Source organism: Macrobrachium rosenbergii, chromosome 3 (assembly GCF_040412425.1).
Source record: "Macrobrachium rosenbergii isolate ZJJX-2024 chromosome 3, ASM4041242v1, whole genome shotgun sequence".
NCBI lineage: Eukaryota > Metazoa > Arthropoda > Malacostraca > Decapoda > Palaemonidae > Macrobrachium > Macrobrachium rosenbergii.
In genome coordinates this window covers 44,739,079-44,756,476 of record NC_089743.1, presented here as the reverse complement: position 1 = coordinate 44,756,476, position 17,398 = coordinate 44,739,079, and the positions used below count along the sequence as shown (strand labels likewise).

General features: G+C 37.6%; 1 protein-coding gene across 1 annotated transcript in view; it reads right to left on the bottom strand.

Moving 5' to 3' along the window:
- Positions 1-9,687: 9,687 nt before the first annotated feature.
- The window catches only part of Cog6 (conserved oligomeric Golgi complex subunit 6), a 30,154-nt gene continuing 22,443 nt past the window's right edge, over positions 9,688-17,398 (bottom strand). The window contains exons 11-12 of the mRNA XM_067131463.1: positions 14,302-14,463; positions 9,688-10,253 (exon numbers count right to left, since the gene is read on the bottom strand). Coding sequence (XP_066987564.1) covers positions 10,026-10,253; positions 14,302-14,463 — 390 coding nt within the window. The 3' untranslated portion in view covers positions 9,688-10,025. The remainder of the gene's footprint in view (positions 10,254-14,301; positions 14,464-17,398) is intronic.

The following is a 17,398-nucleotide window of genomic DNA, read 5'->3' as shown; positions in this document are numbered from 1 at the left end:
CTGGCGGTCGCGTTTCTTTGGTCATCTTCTTCAAAAAGGGTGCGAGGATTAAGGTGTCAATGGCGTCCGATTTCCAATGTCCTCCTGACAGGTTCATATTGTTGGTTTGATGATATGATAGCAGATTCCAGCATCTTTCTTTTTTAATGGACAGCTACTCTTGAAAACCAACTCGCCCCACTCCAGTTAATGACATGCCCTGTATTTCTAATATGTAGGAAAATTCCCTGAACTCTCCGGCGTAACGCACTGATCTTTTGTGCTCTGTTATTCTTTACAAAAGAGCGATCTACCTGTCTCGCCTACATAAATGTCATGACAATTACTACACGGTATCTTGTAAACTCCGGCTTCTTCCCTTTGTTATTTAAGTATACGTTAACGAGCGAACTCCCGATGGATTTGGGATAATGGAAAATGAAAGGATTATCAGAACTGAGTTTTCCTGGTGGCATTTTTTTGATGTTTTCATCGATGGAAGCTTTATTTTGTTGTTGAAATCTATTTGTCTGTTGTGAGTGGGACCTCTGTAGTATATTTTATTTGCTTTATTAATAGCCCTCTCGATAATGTGTGGTGGATAGAGCAGTTGCGTTAGGTGTTGGCGGATCGTGTTAAATTCTTGATCCAGGTACTCATTTGAACATATCCTAAGTCCTCTGAGGAATAGGTTGCACCTACCATGATTTTTACGGAGACGTCGTGGTAGCTTAAGAAATGAATGTAGGAGACAGCGAAGGTGGGTTTTCTATATACTGTAAATGCATACCTGTTCTGTTTTCTTATGATCAGTACATCTAGGAACGGCAGTTTTCCGTCCTTTTCCCATTCTGTTTTAAATTTTATGGTCGGAACTAGACTTTTAATTTAGCCTATTAAAAATTCCTAAAGTCCCCCCAGCTATTGTCCCAGAAAGTAAAGATATCATCTACATAAATCAAAGCCAGATCATGTTATGGGGTTTGATAGACGACAAAAGTTCTGTTTCGAAATATTCCATGTACAAGTTTGCTAGAAGGGGTGATAGGGACTTCCCATGCTACAGCCAAATTTTTGTTTGTAAAATTACCATTGAAAGAAAACACGTTGTTAGTTACACAGAGGTTGATAAGTTTTAAAGTTTTATCTATGCCAAGAGAGAAAATGGTCTTCATATGGTTGTAACTTCCTCTCTAAGAAAAACAACACGTCGGCAATCGGGACTTTAGTAAATAATGGGACGTCTAGACTGAGCAGTTTGATGTTGTTTGAGGGGATGTTTAAACTATTACGCAACTGCTCTATCCACCACACATTATCGAGAGGGCTATTAATAAAGCAAATAAAATATACTACAGAGGTCCCACTCACAACAGACAAATAGATTTCAACAACAAAATAAAGCTTCCATAATGATGAAAACATCCAAAAGGCCACCGAGCAACTCAGTTCTGATAATCCTTTCATTTTCCATTATCCCAAATCCATCGGAGTTCGCCTGTTACTACGATACTTAAATAACAAAAGGGAAGAAGCCGGAGTTTACAAGATACCATAGTAATTGTCATGACATTTATGTAGGCGTAGACAGGTAGATCGCTTCTCGCAAAGAATAACAGAGCACAAAAGATCAGTACGTTACGCTCGGAGAGTTCGGGAATTAATACATATTAGAAATACAGGCATGTCATTAACTGGAAGTGGGGCGGAGTTGGTTTTCAAGAGTAGCTGTCCGTACAAAAGAAAGATGCTGGAATCTGCTATCATCAATCAAACCAACAATATGAACCTGTCAGGAGGACATTGGAAATCGGACGCCATTGACACCTTTAATCCTCAGAAATTTTTTGAAGAAGATGACCCAAGAAACGCGACCGCCAGATCCATCGCCAAACGGGAGCTAATGAGGCCAAAAACCACTAGGGAATTTGGTCAATCCCCTCCTTCTTAAGAAACGCCACCTCCTTAACATCGGAGGCCTAAGGCCACACCTTCATGTTTTGTATATATACCATTGTAACTTTCCACCTGTCCATATTCTACCAGTGAACAGGGCACAGAAACAAGTGCCTGAAATATATGGTTTCAACGTTTAAATAGTGTTTTATGGGCCTTCTTATTTTCATATTACACTGTAGTATTACAGAAAAGACATTCATTTTTGCCCATTATGGAACATCACAGTTTACGCCAGTTTTTTCGGCTTCAACCCAGCTGTCAAGCACATCTTCAGACGGTAATAACGGCTAGTACATGGGTTACACAAGAGGAAGAATCAGAGAAATTTTCTACAAGAATGCCTACAGGAACAAGTTTCTCCCAAAATGTACGGTTTCACGCGTTGGACATCGGCGTCAGACCCATTTCCGACTCCATCCGCACATTCCTCCAAGACAGAATACAAGCCACACACCAAGACATCTATGTGATTAGAAGAAAAATAAGTGAGCTAGCCACGTCACTTCGCCTCATGTGCAGGGATGATGGTATGTACAGATATCTTTCATATTTTGTGCTATCAGGTGCTATTGAGAACAGTGAGTCCCACTCCAGAAATTTGTGCTACAAATTAAAAAGACTGATTAGGAACAGCGTATGGAATAATCTTGGCCTTCCCAATAATGTGCTGAATCTCTAACCATCCCCTCACTGCAGAAGAACAGACCGTTTTAAATCTTGGAGTTTCATTCGCTCTCTAAAACCTGGTCCCGAGAGTAATCTTAATTTCCTAGTTGCTTTTGATAAACATTTTGCAAAAAACAACTATGACAAGAAAGAGGCATGTCTCAAAGGCATTTTGCTAAATGTCTTGGAGCAAAATAACAACAAAAATTCGCTCCGAAAAGATTCCAAATGCATTAGTTAGCTTAAGAAAAAGGGGGATATCATCATCACAAAATCTGACAAAGACGGGAAAATAGTTCTGTTAGACAAGGAGACATACATCAATAAAGTTCAAGAACTTCTAAACGATGCGGAGACCTACGACAAATTAACGAAAGATCCCACAACAAATATTGCTGCTCAGTTTAACAAATCAGTTAGAACCATAGGGGCAATAAAAAGACATAGAATTACTAGAGACATTCAAGGTAATCAACCCTCTCTCCCCTATTTTTACGGCCTCCCGAAAACACATAAAGATGGGATTCCTTTACGCCCCCATAATATCTAGCAGGGGCTCTTTCATGTACAAATTATCAAAATGGCTCGCAGACTTGTTATCACCCTTTCTAGGAACCTTCTCATCCTCCCACGTCAAACATGCAGAAGATTTCATACAAAAATTTAATAGTTTAAACATCCCTCAAACAACATCAAACTGCTCAGTCTAGACGTCGATTCATTATTTACTAAAGTCCCGATTGCCGACGTGTTGTTTTTCTTAGAGAGGAAGTTACAACCATATGAAGACCATTTTCCTCTTGGCATAGATAAAACTTTAAAACTTATCAACCTCTGTGTAACTAACAACGTGTTTTCTTTCAATGGTAATTTTACAAACAAAAATTTGGCTGTAGCATGGGAAGTCCCCTATCACCCCTTCTAGCAAACTTGTACATGGAATATTTCGAAACAGAACTTTTGTCGTCTATCAAACCCCATAACATGATCTGGCTTAGATACGTAGATGATATCTTTTACTTTCTGGGACAATAGCTGGGGGGACTTTAAGGAATTTTTAATAGGCTAAATTCGCTTAGTTCCGACCATAAAATTTAAAACAGAATGGGAAAAGGACGGAAAACTGCCGTTCCTAGATGTACTGATCATAAGAAAACAGAACAGGTATGCATTTACAGTATATAGAAAACCCACCTTCGCTGTCTCCTACATTCATTTCTTAAGCTACCACGACGTCTCCGTAAAAATCATGGTAGGGTGCAACCTATTCCTCAGAGGACTTAGGATATGTTCAAATGAGTACCTGGATCAAGAATTTAACACGATCCGCCAACACCTAACGCAACTGCTCTATCCACCACACATTATCGAGAGGGCTATTAATAAAGCAAATAAAATATACTACAGAGGTCCCACTCACAACAGACAAATAGATTTCAACAACAAAATAAAGCTTCCATACGATGAAAACATCCAAAAGGCCACCGAGCAACTCAGTTCTGATAATCCTTTCATTTTCCATTATCCCAAATCCATCGGGAGTTCGCCGTTAACGTATACTTAAATAACAAAAGGGAAGAAGCCGGAGTTTACAAGATACCGTGTAGTAATTTTGTCATGACATTTATGTAGGCGAGACAGGTAGATCGCTCTCGCAAAGAATAACAGAGCACAAAAGATCAGTACGTTACGCTTCGAGAGTTCGGGAATTTTCCTACATATTAGAAATACAGGGCATGTCATTAACTGGAGTGGGGCGGAGTTGGTTTTCAAGAGTAGCTGTCCGTACAAAAGAAAGATGCTGGAATCTGCTATCATCAATCAAACCAACAATATGAACTGTCAGGAGGACATTGGAAATCGGACGCCATTGACACCTTAATCCTCGCACCCTTTTTGAAGAAGATGACCCAAGAAACGCGACCGCCAGATCCATCGCCAAACGGGAGCTAATGAGGCCAAAACCACTAGGGAATTTGGTCAATCTCCTCCTTCTTAAGAAACGCCACCTCCTTAACATCGGAGGCCCAAGGCCACACCTTCATGTTTTTGTATATATACCATTGTAACTTTCCACCTGTCCATATTCTACCAGTGAACAGGGCACAGAAACAAGTGCCTGAAATATATGGTTTCAACGTTTAAATAGTGTTTTATGGGCCTTCTTATTTTCATATATATATGTATATATATATATATGTATATATATATGTATATATATATATATACATATATATATATATACATATATATATATACATATATATATATACATATATATATACATATATATATATATATATATATATACATATATATATATATATATATATATATATATATATATATATATATATATATATATATATATATATATATATATATATATATATATATATATATATATATATATATATATATATATTTATATATATATATATATATATATATATATATATATATATATATATATATATATATATATATATATATATATATATATATATATATATATATATATATGAAGGATAACTGGACTGATATACACAATTTGAGGAATGCCTGAATGTACAAACAAAAGAATTCATGCAGTTTACAGTGGAATTAACAATAAAAAAAAACTCAGGAAGTGGAAAGCACCGGGATACATAAAAACACTCTAATAGTTGGAAATAGTAATTCGTAGCAAATATACCTGTAAAAGGTGATCTGACTGAACGTGACAGCGTTCTTTCTATAAAATCTTCAGCTGACAACCCTTATGGATTTGGTCAACGAACTATAAACCCATGAGGACTCCAAAGGGAAATCATCTCGCAAAGAGAGAAAAGATATAGACAAAGGTAATGTAATGGAATGGAATATAAAGCTTATGGCAAAGGCCAAACTCTGGGCCTTATATAGTCACCCAGCCCTAAAAGGGATACTGAGAGTAAAGGTTGTAAAGGAGTAACAGGAGGAAAACCTAACAGTTGCACTACGAAACAGTTGTTGGAAGAGGGTGGAGGAAAGTAAGATGTAAGAAAGAGAATATGAACGGAGGTACAATAACCGGGGTTGGAGTTAGGGGCCGTAGGGACACTGCGAGGAACCATACATAATGCCTACAGTGCACTGCATGAGGTGCACTGATGGCACTAGCCCCCTATGTGGAGAAAAACGTAATAAATAAATATTGTGTGAGGGGGGAATAGACAATAAAACATATGGAGACACAGCACTTACTTCAGTTGTGATGAAAGTATTTAGCATAATCAAGCTGAAAGAAAATGATGAATGCTTGAGAAATGAGCAAGCTGTTGTTAGAAATTGCAGTTGTTGTACAGATAAAATATTTAAGTCATATTATGCACTTTTTCATTCTGATGGTTTTTTTTTATTATGAGAAGAAATTTGAGTGTCCACACTCCAACATTATGGAAGGCTAGATTTCTTTAGAAATTAGATCTTGAACATAACGTTTATCATTAAGTTTTTGAGATTCTTCTAAAATTCATATATAATTTTCTGGCTTGGCTCCCATTCAAATGCCTTCCTTCCTTCCTTCCCAAATTGTAAGGGATTGTCTCTATAGAAAATGTAGCATGGTCACAATTCCATTCGATAAATGAGAATATTATTGGAAGTGGTTTTTGAGGCCATCTCCAGGTACCTGACTGAATTCTCCTGCGAAGTCATAGGTATATAATCACTTGAACCAGTGTTGAAGAAAGAAATGCGTCAGTCTGTAATATTTTCTCTATTATATTTTTGTTACTTTGATTCATCAGCCAGTTCTGGTCATCACTAGATACTCTTGACATTATGAAGTTCTATTTGGTATATTTTATCTACTCAAGTCATTAAAATGGGATAGCTAACGTACCATATTTTCATGCCGATACAAACAATTCAGTTCATTATGGTACAGTTAGTAGATGAATGGCACTGAATGACCCTAAGGGTCCCAGTGCTTGGCTTTATGCCTAAATCACGTATTCCAGTTGGTAGATGAAGATACAGGTGTAGCAACTACAATGAATCATCTTTCAAGATCAGTTTATGAGAGTTGTATACATACTTGCTTATACTTTCATCAGTCCCGCTTTCTGTGGGATTTCAAATCTCCATTTTTCCCGAAGTTGTTCCTTAGTTAATTTTCCCTCTAGGTAGATAGATCCAGTACTTGTTACTTGTAAGTCCTTTTCCCTTATCAGCATTTCATGTAGGTGTCATATCATTCAAATGTCTACATATTACTGAATGTTCATCTTCCTTGTTTGATCACTCCTTAGCTTGGAATTATCTGCCTCCTTTTACTGTATAATACTGATAACTGAGACATCTGGAGGAAGATGCCCTTTAGGAATACTATATTTTGATTATTTGTCTCTCTCAGGTGATAATCTTTCATCTCCTTCAGTGGTGACACCAGTGATTCAGTCCTCAAGAGTACTATCATTGGGCCCAATGGACACCTCCTGATCTCTCACCTTCCTGAATAATACTTCCTGCTCATCCTCCTTTATTAAACCCAACCTTTAGCCTGCCAGAATATGGCGATAATTAACAAGAGTGGACTTTGTTACCTCATTCGAATTCATCGCTAAACAAGACTGTTTTAGCCTGTTAGTAATCAGCATAGCAGGTATGTTCTAGGGTGCCATCAATCTTTGTATTGTCCCCAAGTGATTTGGAGCCTACTGACATTTTTCGTAATATTCTGGAACTAGTGATAACTTGTGTTTCTAACAAATACTAAGGCAAATGTCTGAGAAATTATCTTTATATTGTTCAAAGTTTATTTTACAAATCCTTCCTGTCAGCTCTTTATTTGGTCTAACACCAGCTGCTAACTCGCCACTCCACAAAGTTTTAAGAAGGTAAAGGTTATAAATTTTTTTTAACTATCTTTGGTTGGACGAGAATCGGCGTTTTCAATGTGGTATGGCTGTTGACAACTGTCTTTGGTTTCATAATAATTTGTAAATATGCCTTTAATTTCTTTCTGCATGTTTCTGATTTTTTGCATATTTTCATTTCTTGGATATCTTGGGTGCTGTTGTTCATAGGTACTTCTTCCAATACCTTTGTTACATCATGGCTCCAGTAGTCCATATTCAGGCAAACTCACCTGTCCTATTTTACTGGCTGTGGTTCATCTCATATGGTGACAACAAAATATTTCAGTTTAATACTGTATGTAACAGGAACTTCAGATCCTTAGTTTTTCCACAGTTAACATATCCTTCAGTTCCTTGGTGGTCAGCAGCAATGTGGGCTCTTTCTTTTTTTAAACAAAATTTCTTAAACTGGTTGTTTCTTTTTCCTAATTATGATTTGAACCACTTTTACAAGATATCCTGCTTGGCTATCTACCATAATTATTTTTTAAAGGGGAACTTCCCTCTAAACAGATTTTCTGAGGTTTGGGGGTTACCTCTTGATAGATATATTACTGTAGTTTTCAGGTCTTACCTACAGTTTACTTCTGCTGGCACCACATTAAAATAATAAATCATTCTAGAGCTGTAAGTAAACAATTTTAAGAATTAAAATGTAAAATTCATGTTAGAAAAAAACACATACTTTGCATTACATTGTGCAACAGTACCCAATTAAAAGATAGTTGTCCTGTACTATGAAAAGATTTATGAACATAATTAAATGACTGTCAAAGAACAAATCATAACAATGGTAATCACAAGGGATACTAGACACAAAAGAGATTGCAAAGTACATATTATAGACACTGCACTCTAAGGACACTTATTCCTGATTAGGTCATATTAGGTACCATTCTTACCATGTTCAAATTTCTCTGATAACAGTCACTGTCCATTACTTGGAGAAATCTGTTTAATGACAGATTGGTGACTGCAAGACATATGAATAACCTTTGTTGCATGCCTCAGAAGTTAGTCAATGCTTCTTTTTTCATGAAGCATCAGATTCCACTTTCTCCCAATGTCTTGTAACAGAACATAGCCATGAACAACGGTGTTTCAACTCCTTAACCGTAAAATTCTGGAGCAACTTCTGGCTGTCATGCTGGTCTCAGTATTCCTATTATCTGAATGGAGAATACTAGTCAGTCTTATAGTTGGAGTTCCTGTAGAGGGGTGCCACTTACATTAAATTTTCCTAATCAGACTGCTGAAGGTGTCAAGTTTTTTGCAGTGTCCTTTGTTCCCCAGTTGCATTGCTTTCTGTCTTCTGATTTACGTATGCTTTCTTTGGGCTATTCCTAATTAGATTTCCATTTAAGAACAGATCCTCTGGGTAAGCCCTAAGACAGTCTATAAAAATGACTTAGTGGTCTTGCTCAGCTGTCAATACTTGGTGTTGACTGTTCAGACAAGCAATGATCATTTAGTCTTGAGGTGATGGTGGGCAATGATTAAACTAAAGGGTTAAATTACAGAGTTTGGTTATCAATGGAGGATACAGATCACAGTGGGCCCTGAAGCATCACTCCAGTCCTAGATGCAGTGCCTTCTGCCTTGAACTTTTCCTCCATTCCATTTGATCCCTTCTAACCTGGTTGTCTAATTGTTAACCTGACCTCATTCCATTTTTTATTTTCATTTACGAAAAATACATCTGACAAGAACTAAGAAAGCCAAGGAATGTAATTCAATAGTTTCATTGTTATTCATATTATAATGATAGCATTTAGTTGTCTGGATAATACTGATGACTAGCCTTTGTGAATAGTACTGATTGTTTAGCTCTTCATACTGGATATTCAGCCCAGTGGATATACTCATTCAAATCTTATAACTCAAGGGCTCCTGCTGCAAGCAATTTCTTCCATACCTGTAAATAGTTGTTCGACAGACTAAATGTTTATTAAACTGTTTTCTACAGTTAAACTAGTAAAGTATCAAGTCACTGGCAACACAAAATCCACTAAAGTTACTTAGTATAACCACGGATTTACAGTCAGTCAGTTGGTTTGAGGACAAACTCTTCCATATAACTAAACTGTGAATTTCCATACTTGCAATTCATTTTAGCCATCTTAATTGCAAAACATGGACAAATAAAACCTCTTCAAGTTCACCCGTGCTTGGAAATGAATGCTAACATAACAAATTAAAATACTATTTATGTAGTTTAATTTTATGAAATCCATACTAAAACTTGGTATATACTGTAATTTCTCCTTAATCTTATATAACCATCTCAACTCTACAACAATACTTATTGTGTATTTAAAATTTCAAAGAAATAACAGTTTTTCATCCAAGAATTACAAATGAAAGATGAGTCAGGTTGAGTTTCTGTTGAGAAATATTTAGCAATGATAAGAGAAATAACAGAAAGTACTGTATGACTATATCCACAAATATACACAGCAAGTAATAATGGAAGCGTGAAATAAATAAAGAGTGAACTGAACAGCCTCATTAAAAATCTAAAACCAAATATACAATACTTTATGCTAGAAGGTTTTTAACAGTCTCTGGATCACGTGGCAAAAGAGTAGCTGGATCTGAATAACCATTTTTAGGGTCGTGAACTAATTCGTAGAGCTTGGCATACACAGTAGAGATGGCTTCTGAAGTGCGCTGATGCAGCGTACGACGGAAGTTGGAACTTAGGAGCAGCCTGGTGTGTGGAAGCATCAGGTGGTCTGGAGCTGCTAAGAAACCATCTAATTTTGTCTGAAAGCAAAATCACAAAATGACGTGGATTTCACTATCAACTGTCAATGCTGAAATATCAAAATGAGTTCTAGGAAGTTATCCGTTTAACACAACTGTCGTCACAGCTCATTATTTCAAGTTTTCATTCTGACATTATCATGTTTCTAGCATTTTTGCTACTCTTCTTTCAAGTTTCTATAATTTAAAAGTACTTAGAGCAATAAATGACATAATTTCTCTCTCTAAGTAAGGTACGTAGAATTTAAGGAAAATTAACACATGAATGTACCTTCTAGTACTGTTGCTTACAAGAGTAATCTTTAAACATTGTGACTAAACAGGGGGGAAAAGTTGAAGATTACAGTATTAAAGAGGACTACATAATGAAGTGATTTTGGAATGGTCACAAAATGAAATTCCCTGTATGTTCAATATGAATCCCTTACATTACAGAAAACTTTTTTTTCTTTTAAAGAGGTCAATTTGGTCTACCTTCAAGAAGCACACAAAACCCCATGTAACATACAATACATTTCAGCTTATAGCTATCATGGCAATAAAGAGAAATTATCCAAATTTTATTTATGCTTGCACCAGTCACTTCAGCAATAAGATATATCATAAATAGCAGTCCTATTGGGATGGAATATAAAACTTAGGCCAATGGCCAAGAGCTAGGACCTATGAGGTCATTCAGCCCTGTAAGGGAAATTGAGAGTAAAAAGCTTTTAAAGGTGTAAGGGGAAAACTTCACAGCTGCACTACAAAACTGTTAAGAGAGGGTGGAAATTAAGATGGCGTGATAAATGAGCGAGGAGTACCGCAGGGCTCATGACTGTGGCCAAAGATGTTAGTGAGAGTGGATGATTAGAGCAGGTACATGGAACGTTGGTACTCTAACAGGAAGACTGACAGAGATAGTAGATGTGATGGAGGGGAGGAGGATAGATTTCTTGTGTGTGCAGGAGACTAGGTGGAAAGGGAGTGGAACCAGAGAGATAGGAAATGAGTATAAGCTTTATTACAGCGGGTCATGAGAGGGATGAAATGGAGTTGGAATTATAGTAAGATTAGCATACGCTCTCTAGTTCCTCATTGGACAAGTTAGTAGAGTTTTCGGCTAGCACTCTGCTAGGCCCGAGTTCGAGTCTCCGGCCCGCCAATGAAGAATTAGAGGAATTTGTTTCTGGTGATAGAAATTCATTTCTCAGTATAATGTGGTTCGGATTTCACAATAAGCTGTAGGTCCCGTTGCTAGGTAACCAGTTGGTTCTTAGCAACGTAAAATAAGTCTAATCCTTCAGGCCAGCCATAGGAGAGCTGTTCATCAGCTCAGTGGTCTGGTTAAACTAAGGTATACTTTTTTTTTTCCTCAGATGGGATGCCAAGAGCAAGAGAAAAAATTATTTAGACAAGAGTTTGAGACTGTCATTAAACCAGTGAGGGGGAGGAGAAACTAATAATAGGAGCTGATATGAATGGCAGGGTGGGAAAGAGAAGAGATGGGTATGAGGAGGTGCAAAGAGGCCATGAGTTTGGAATTAGAAATGGAGATGGGGGATTACATATTGGAGATAGCTCAGAGTTTTGAATTGATGTGTATGAACACTTGGTTTCAGAAGTTGGATAAGTACCTGATAACTTATGAAAGTGCAAAGCCAAATAGATTACATCCTGGTTAGAGGAGCCAACAAAAGCAATGTGACAAACTGCAAAGTGATCTTGGGAGAAGCATGTGTTAAACAACATAGGTTGGTGGTGATGGATTTGAAAATGAGAGGGAGGAAACCCAAAAAGAAGAAAGAGGAGATCTAGAATTAAGATTTGGGAACTTAAAGGAGAAAAGGGGGAGCAATTTAGGAGGACTGTGAGAGAGAGATGGCAGGAAAGGGGGAACACAGAAGTTGGACAGGGTAACAGAGTTGAAAATATGTGGGCAGACATGAGAGAAATATGTGTGGGGGAAGCAGCGGAACTGGTGTGATGAACCAGCGGATATGGAGTGTCGAGAGGAGAAAAGTAGTGGTGGAACTGAGAGGTGCAAGAGTCAATGAAAAGAAAATCAAAAGCATTTAAGGACTGGAAAGTAAGGCATGTACAGGGTGCAGAGGAACGGTATAGAGAAGAGGAAAGAGATGCGAGAAGGAGGGTTGGTATGGCTATTAGAAGGGCGGCAGAGCAGTTGAATGAAAGACTAGGAACAAGAGAAGGAAAAGGCAGAGACAGGATTTGGGTATGCTGGGTGTCATCAAGGATAGAGATGGAAATATGTTGTATATGGATGAAGACATTAAGAAGAGATGGAGAGAGTATTTTGAACAACTTTTAAATACTGAAAATGAGAGAAAGGAGACAGGGGAAGCACAGAGGGTGGAGGGACCAGTGATGGAGATACACAATAGAGAAGTGAAGAGAGCATTAAGTAAAATGAAGAATGGTAAAGCACCAGGTCCATCAGAGTTCCAAATTGAAATGATCAAATTACTAGGTACAGAGGGGGAGAAATGGATGCTGGATTTATTAAAAGCTATATGGGAGGAGGAAAAAATGCCAAGGACTGGGAGGAGAGTCTAATGGTATATATATACAAGCAGTAGGAAGATGTCATGGAGTGGGGTAACTACAGAGGAATTAAACTAACAGAGCAAGGATTGAAAGTTTTAGAGAGGATACTGGATGACAGATTAAGAAAAACTGTAAAGATCGGGAAACAGCAGTATGGATTCATGAGAGGAAGAGGGACGGTGGATGCCATCTTCATAGTAAGACAGCTACAGGAAAAGAGGCTAGAGGGAAACCAGGAGCTTTATTGTGCATTTCTAGACCTGGAGAAAGCATATGATAGAATCCCAAGAGAAGTGATGTTTTGGTGTTTGAGGAAGAGGAAAGCCCCAGAAAAGTTGGTTAGGCTGGTCGAGATGACATATCAGAGAATGAGCACAAAAGTAATAACAGCAATTGGGAAAACTGAAAACTTTGAAGTCAGTGTTGGACTACACCAGGGGTCAGCATTAAGCCCATTTTTGTTTGTGCTGGTCATGGATGTGTTGAGTGAAGAGTCAGTTCCTGTGGGAGTTGTTGTAAACTGATGATCTGGTGATTACTGCTGAAGATAAGGAGGACCTACAGAGAAGGGTTAGAGAGTGGCGGGAGTCTTTAGAGAGGGGTGGCTTAAGGGTGACTGTGGATAAAACAAAGGTTTTCAGTGAACAGTAAGGAAGATAGAGACAGAATAGTAATACAAGAAAGAAGAGGCTCGATTATAAAACGGGTGGAAAAATTTATATACTTAGGATCTACTTTAAGCCAAGAGGGAATGTGAGGCTGAAGTGGACAGTAGGATAAAAGCAGCGTGGGGGAAGTGGAGAGATGTAGTTGGAGTTGTATGTGATAAGAAAATGCTAACCAACATAAAAGTAGATCTATAGCACAGTGATAAGACCAGTGTTAATGTATGGATCAGAAACATGGGCTCTAAGAAGAACAGAGGAAGTAAAGCTTCAGAGAACAGAGATGAGAATGCTGAGGTGGATTATGGGAATATCGCTGCCTGAGAGATTGGAAAATGATGAAATAAGAAGAAGAGCAGGCTTAGTAAAGAACACAGAGGTGATAAGAGAGTCACAATTGAGATGGTATGGGCATGTGTTAAGGATGGATGACAAGGGGGGAGTGAAGAGGGCTTGGGAAGAACCTGTTAGAGGGAGAAGATCAAGAGGGAGACAGAGAATCAGATGGCGAGATACAGTGAAGGAAGATATGGAGAGAAGAGGTTTGGTGGAGGATGATGCCTTTGATAGAAGGCAGTGGGGAAGGTGCATCAGGCAACCGACCCCTTAACGTAGGGATAATGGTGGGAAAGAAGATAGTAAAAGGAATGAAAGGGGTTGCAGCTAGGGGCCAAAGGGACACTGCAAAGAACTTCAAGTAATGCCTACAGTGCACCATGTGAGGTGCACTGATGACTCTACCCCTATGGGAAAGTTCCTGTATTTAATAGAAATTATAGCGACACTTTATACTTTAAAGTAAGAACCTTTATTTGACATACAATATTTTTACATACCATGAATGACTGTACAACTAGGGGCTGGCAAGCTGGATTTTGCGAAAGAGGGGTTGGTGGTGGATGAGTGATGAAAGGGTACATGCCAGCTACTCCAACACTGTGGCACACACCGTTGATCTGCTCTTGGGCTAGCGTGTCAAGCTGGGCATCTATCTGACCCTGTTGATTATAGAAAAGGTTTTGTTAGCTGCATAAATATTCTATAGATATTCCACAGCTATTAATGAAAGTAACAAAATTTCCCCCAGTTGGTAGGGCATAAATTAAAAGAGTACAACTAGGTAATCACTCCATGTACTTATAAAAACTTCTTTCTTGAGTAACACAGGTCTATTCATAGTTTTATAAAGAGTTTTACATAATAAACAGTATTCATTATCACAGGACCTGCAACTAGTATACAGGTGACATATTGCAATACAATATCACTGATATCAATAAAAACGGAAATGCAATAAAAATTTTCGACTCTATGCAACAGAAATGCAGTAAGATAAACAACATACAATAATATAGGCATAAAATGAATACGATCCTTAAAAACAATCAAGTGAAAACTTTCAAATCAGTAAAATAATAAATTAGCTAATTCTCATAAAAGATAAAGTAAACAGAGTTTACAACCAAAGATAAAATTTCACAACTTTTATTTGGTATAGAAGAGAATACTTCTAAAGCTCCTAAAACTTATGACAGTGATGAGAACCTAAGGTTAAAAATGAAGAGTTTCTCATTTTTGGAGTAAGTGTGCAATCAAATGAGATTTAAAAGAAGATATGGTTTCGCTGCTTGATATCAACAGGCAGACGGTTCCAGAACACGGGACCACACACACCTAGACGCCTCGCTCGTATCGGTGAAAGTTCTCGCAACAGATAAGTGATCCTGGTGCCTCGTGTTAATATTCTCAGTGCGATTCTGGCCTACCGTTGGCAAGGAAAAGAGCCATTCTGGCAGAAGTTTATTTCTGATTTTGTAAATCAAGAGGCATATATCGTAAAAGTACTTCTGCTCCATTCGCAGCCAATTCAGTTTTTCAAATATTGGAGTAACATGGTCATGTTTTTGGGCACCTCAACGGTGACCTTTGCGGCAAAAATTTTGTATTTTCTTGACCCTTTCCAACTGGGTTTTATTGGTCGAACCCCAGACCCGCAAACAGTAGTTCAGGACACTCAGTACCAACGACTGTACCACCATGACTCGACATGAGAGAGAGAGAGAGAGAGAGAGAGAGAGAGAGAGAGAGAGAGAGAGAGAGAGAGAGAGAGAGAGAGAGAGAGAGAGAGAGAGAGATTATAATTGTTAGGTAGTTTAACCATAAATCTGAAATGTTTAAATCTCATAACACTAACATGAAGGATTGGTATTTTAATACTGATCTAACAACTGTAAATTCTTTAAAACTTAACCCTCTCGAGCTTACGGGGGTTCCTATAGCGCTACCCGGTACGCGATTTATGCCGTGGAGGAGTTCCTCGTTGGACGGGTCGGTATAGTTCTCGGCTAGCACTCTGCTAGGCCTGCATTCGAGTCTCCGGCCGGCCAATGAAGAATTAGAGGAATTTATTTCTGGTGACAGAAATTCATTTCTCAGTATAATGTGGTTCGGTTTCCACAATAAGCTGCAGGTCCCGTTGCTAGGTAACCAATTGGTTCTTAGCCACATAAAATAAGCCTAATCCTTCGGGGCAGCCCTAGGAGAGCTGTTAATCAGCTCAGTGGTCTGGTTAAACTAAGGTATACTTACTTATGACATGAAGGGAAAAGTGGGGCTTGCATGGAAAAGTTTCTTTGTAAAAATCGATACGTCCAAACTATAACTGATATACACTTCTGGTTTGTTTTATGATGTCGGAAAATGATTGAATTTTTTCCTAAAGCAATCAGAAAATCTTTGCAAGGCTTAGAAATAATAAAAAAAGACCCAATGAACATGAAATTTTAAAGGAAAATCGTAGATATTTTTGTTTAAATAATCATGAAAAATATAATAATTAGGTTTGGGGAGTTTATTTTATAGATAAATTGTGTGGAAATGTTTGAACTTTCATGTGGAAGCAATCATTTTGCTATATATGTGTTTGCTAATTAGCTGTTACCGATTAAAAAATGCTAATTTTTTATGGAGTGCAATTTTCAGATTTTCCAACCTACTTATGTTGACGTTTCGTATCATACCTAAGTAAGGAATAAAGATAGAAAAAAATAAAGGTGGCATTAGAAAGCTGAATACAATTCCTATAAAATGCACAAACGAAAGATATATGTATTGTTAGAATAAAATTTAGTAATTGTCGTTAGATTATGGACCATCTTTTTTTTTTTCCTAAGAAAATATACAACAACGATTATTATATGGAAACGTTAATATTTTTACATTTTGCTATTCAGCACGATAAAGTACAAAGAATGGCCGTTCGAATGATATATAACACATGCACATTGAAATTATTTACAGATGCACAAACAGGCATACAAAAAATGATCTGCGCATGCACAAATTCCGGCCGAACTACGGCGTTCAACATGTATATATACTCTCACATTCTTTGTAATTACTCTGTAATTTTTCACTATTTATCTTATCGAAAAACACTTGAAATATTATTCAAAATAATCAACAATCACTTGCAAGCACTTTTATAATAATAACAAAAGCAAAAGCACTTCACAAACGCAGATAAATGACGACAAAGCAAAAAATGTGAGAGCGCTAAAAAGACGTGCTGAACTCGGTCAAAACAGGAGATGAACTGCTTGAGTTGGGAGAGGACTGCAGCTCATGCGCAATACCTATAGGTTTCCTGTTTACATTTTCTTGTAGGTCCCAGATCTGCCCACGTAATGGCACAGTCCTCGTGTTCTTCAGATGACTTTTTTTTTTTTTTTGGTGAATTTCCCCCGAAAATAACTTATGAATGACGCAGAAATTGCGTCATTGGAGCACTCACGGCAAAAAATTTATTGACGAGGTTTCACGTCATCGGACCACCAGAGGGTTAATAATCGGATAAATATAAAATTATGATTCTGTTCAAAATTACCTAAATTGATTCATTACCAAATGTTGACATTTGGTTTTGATTGAAGC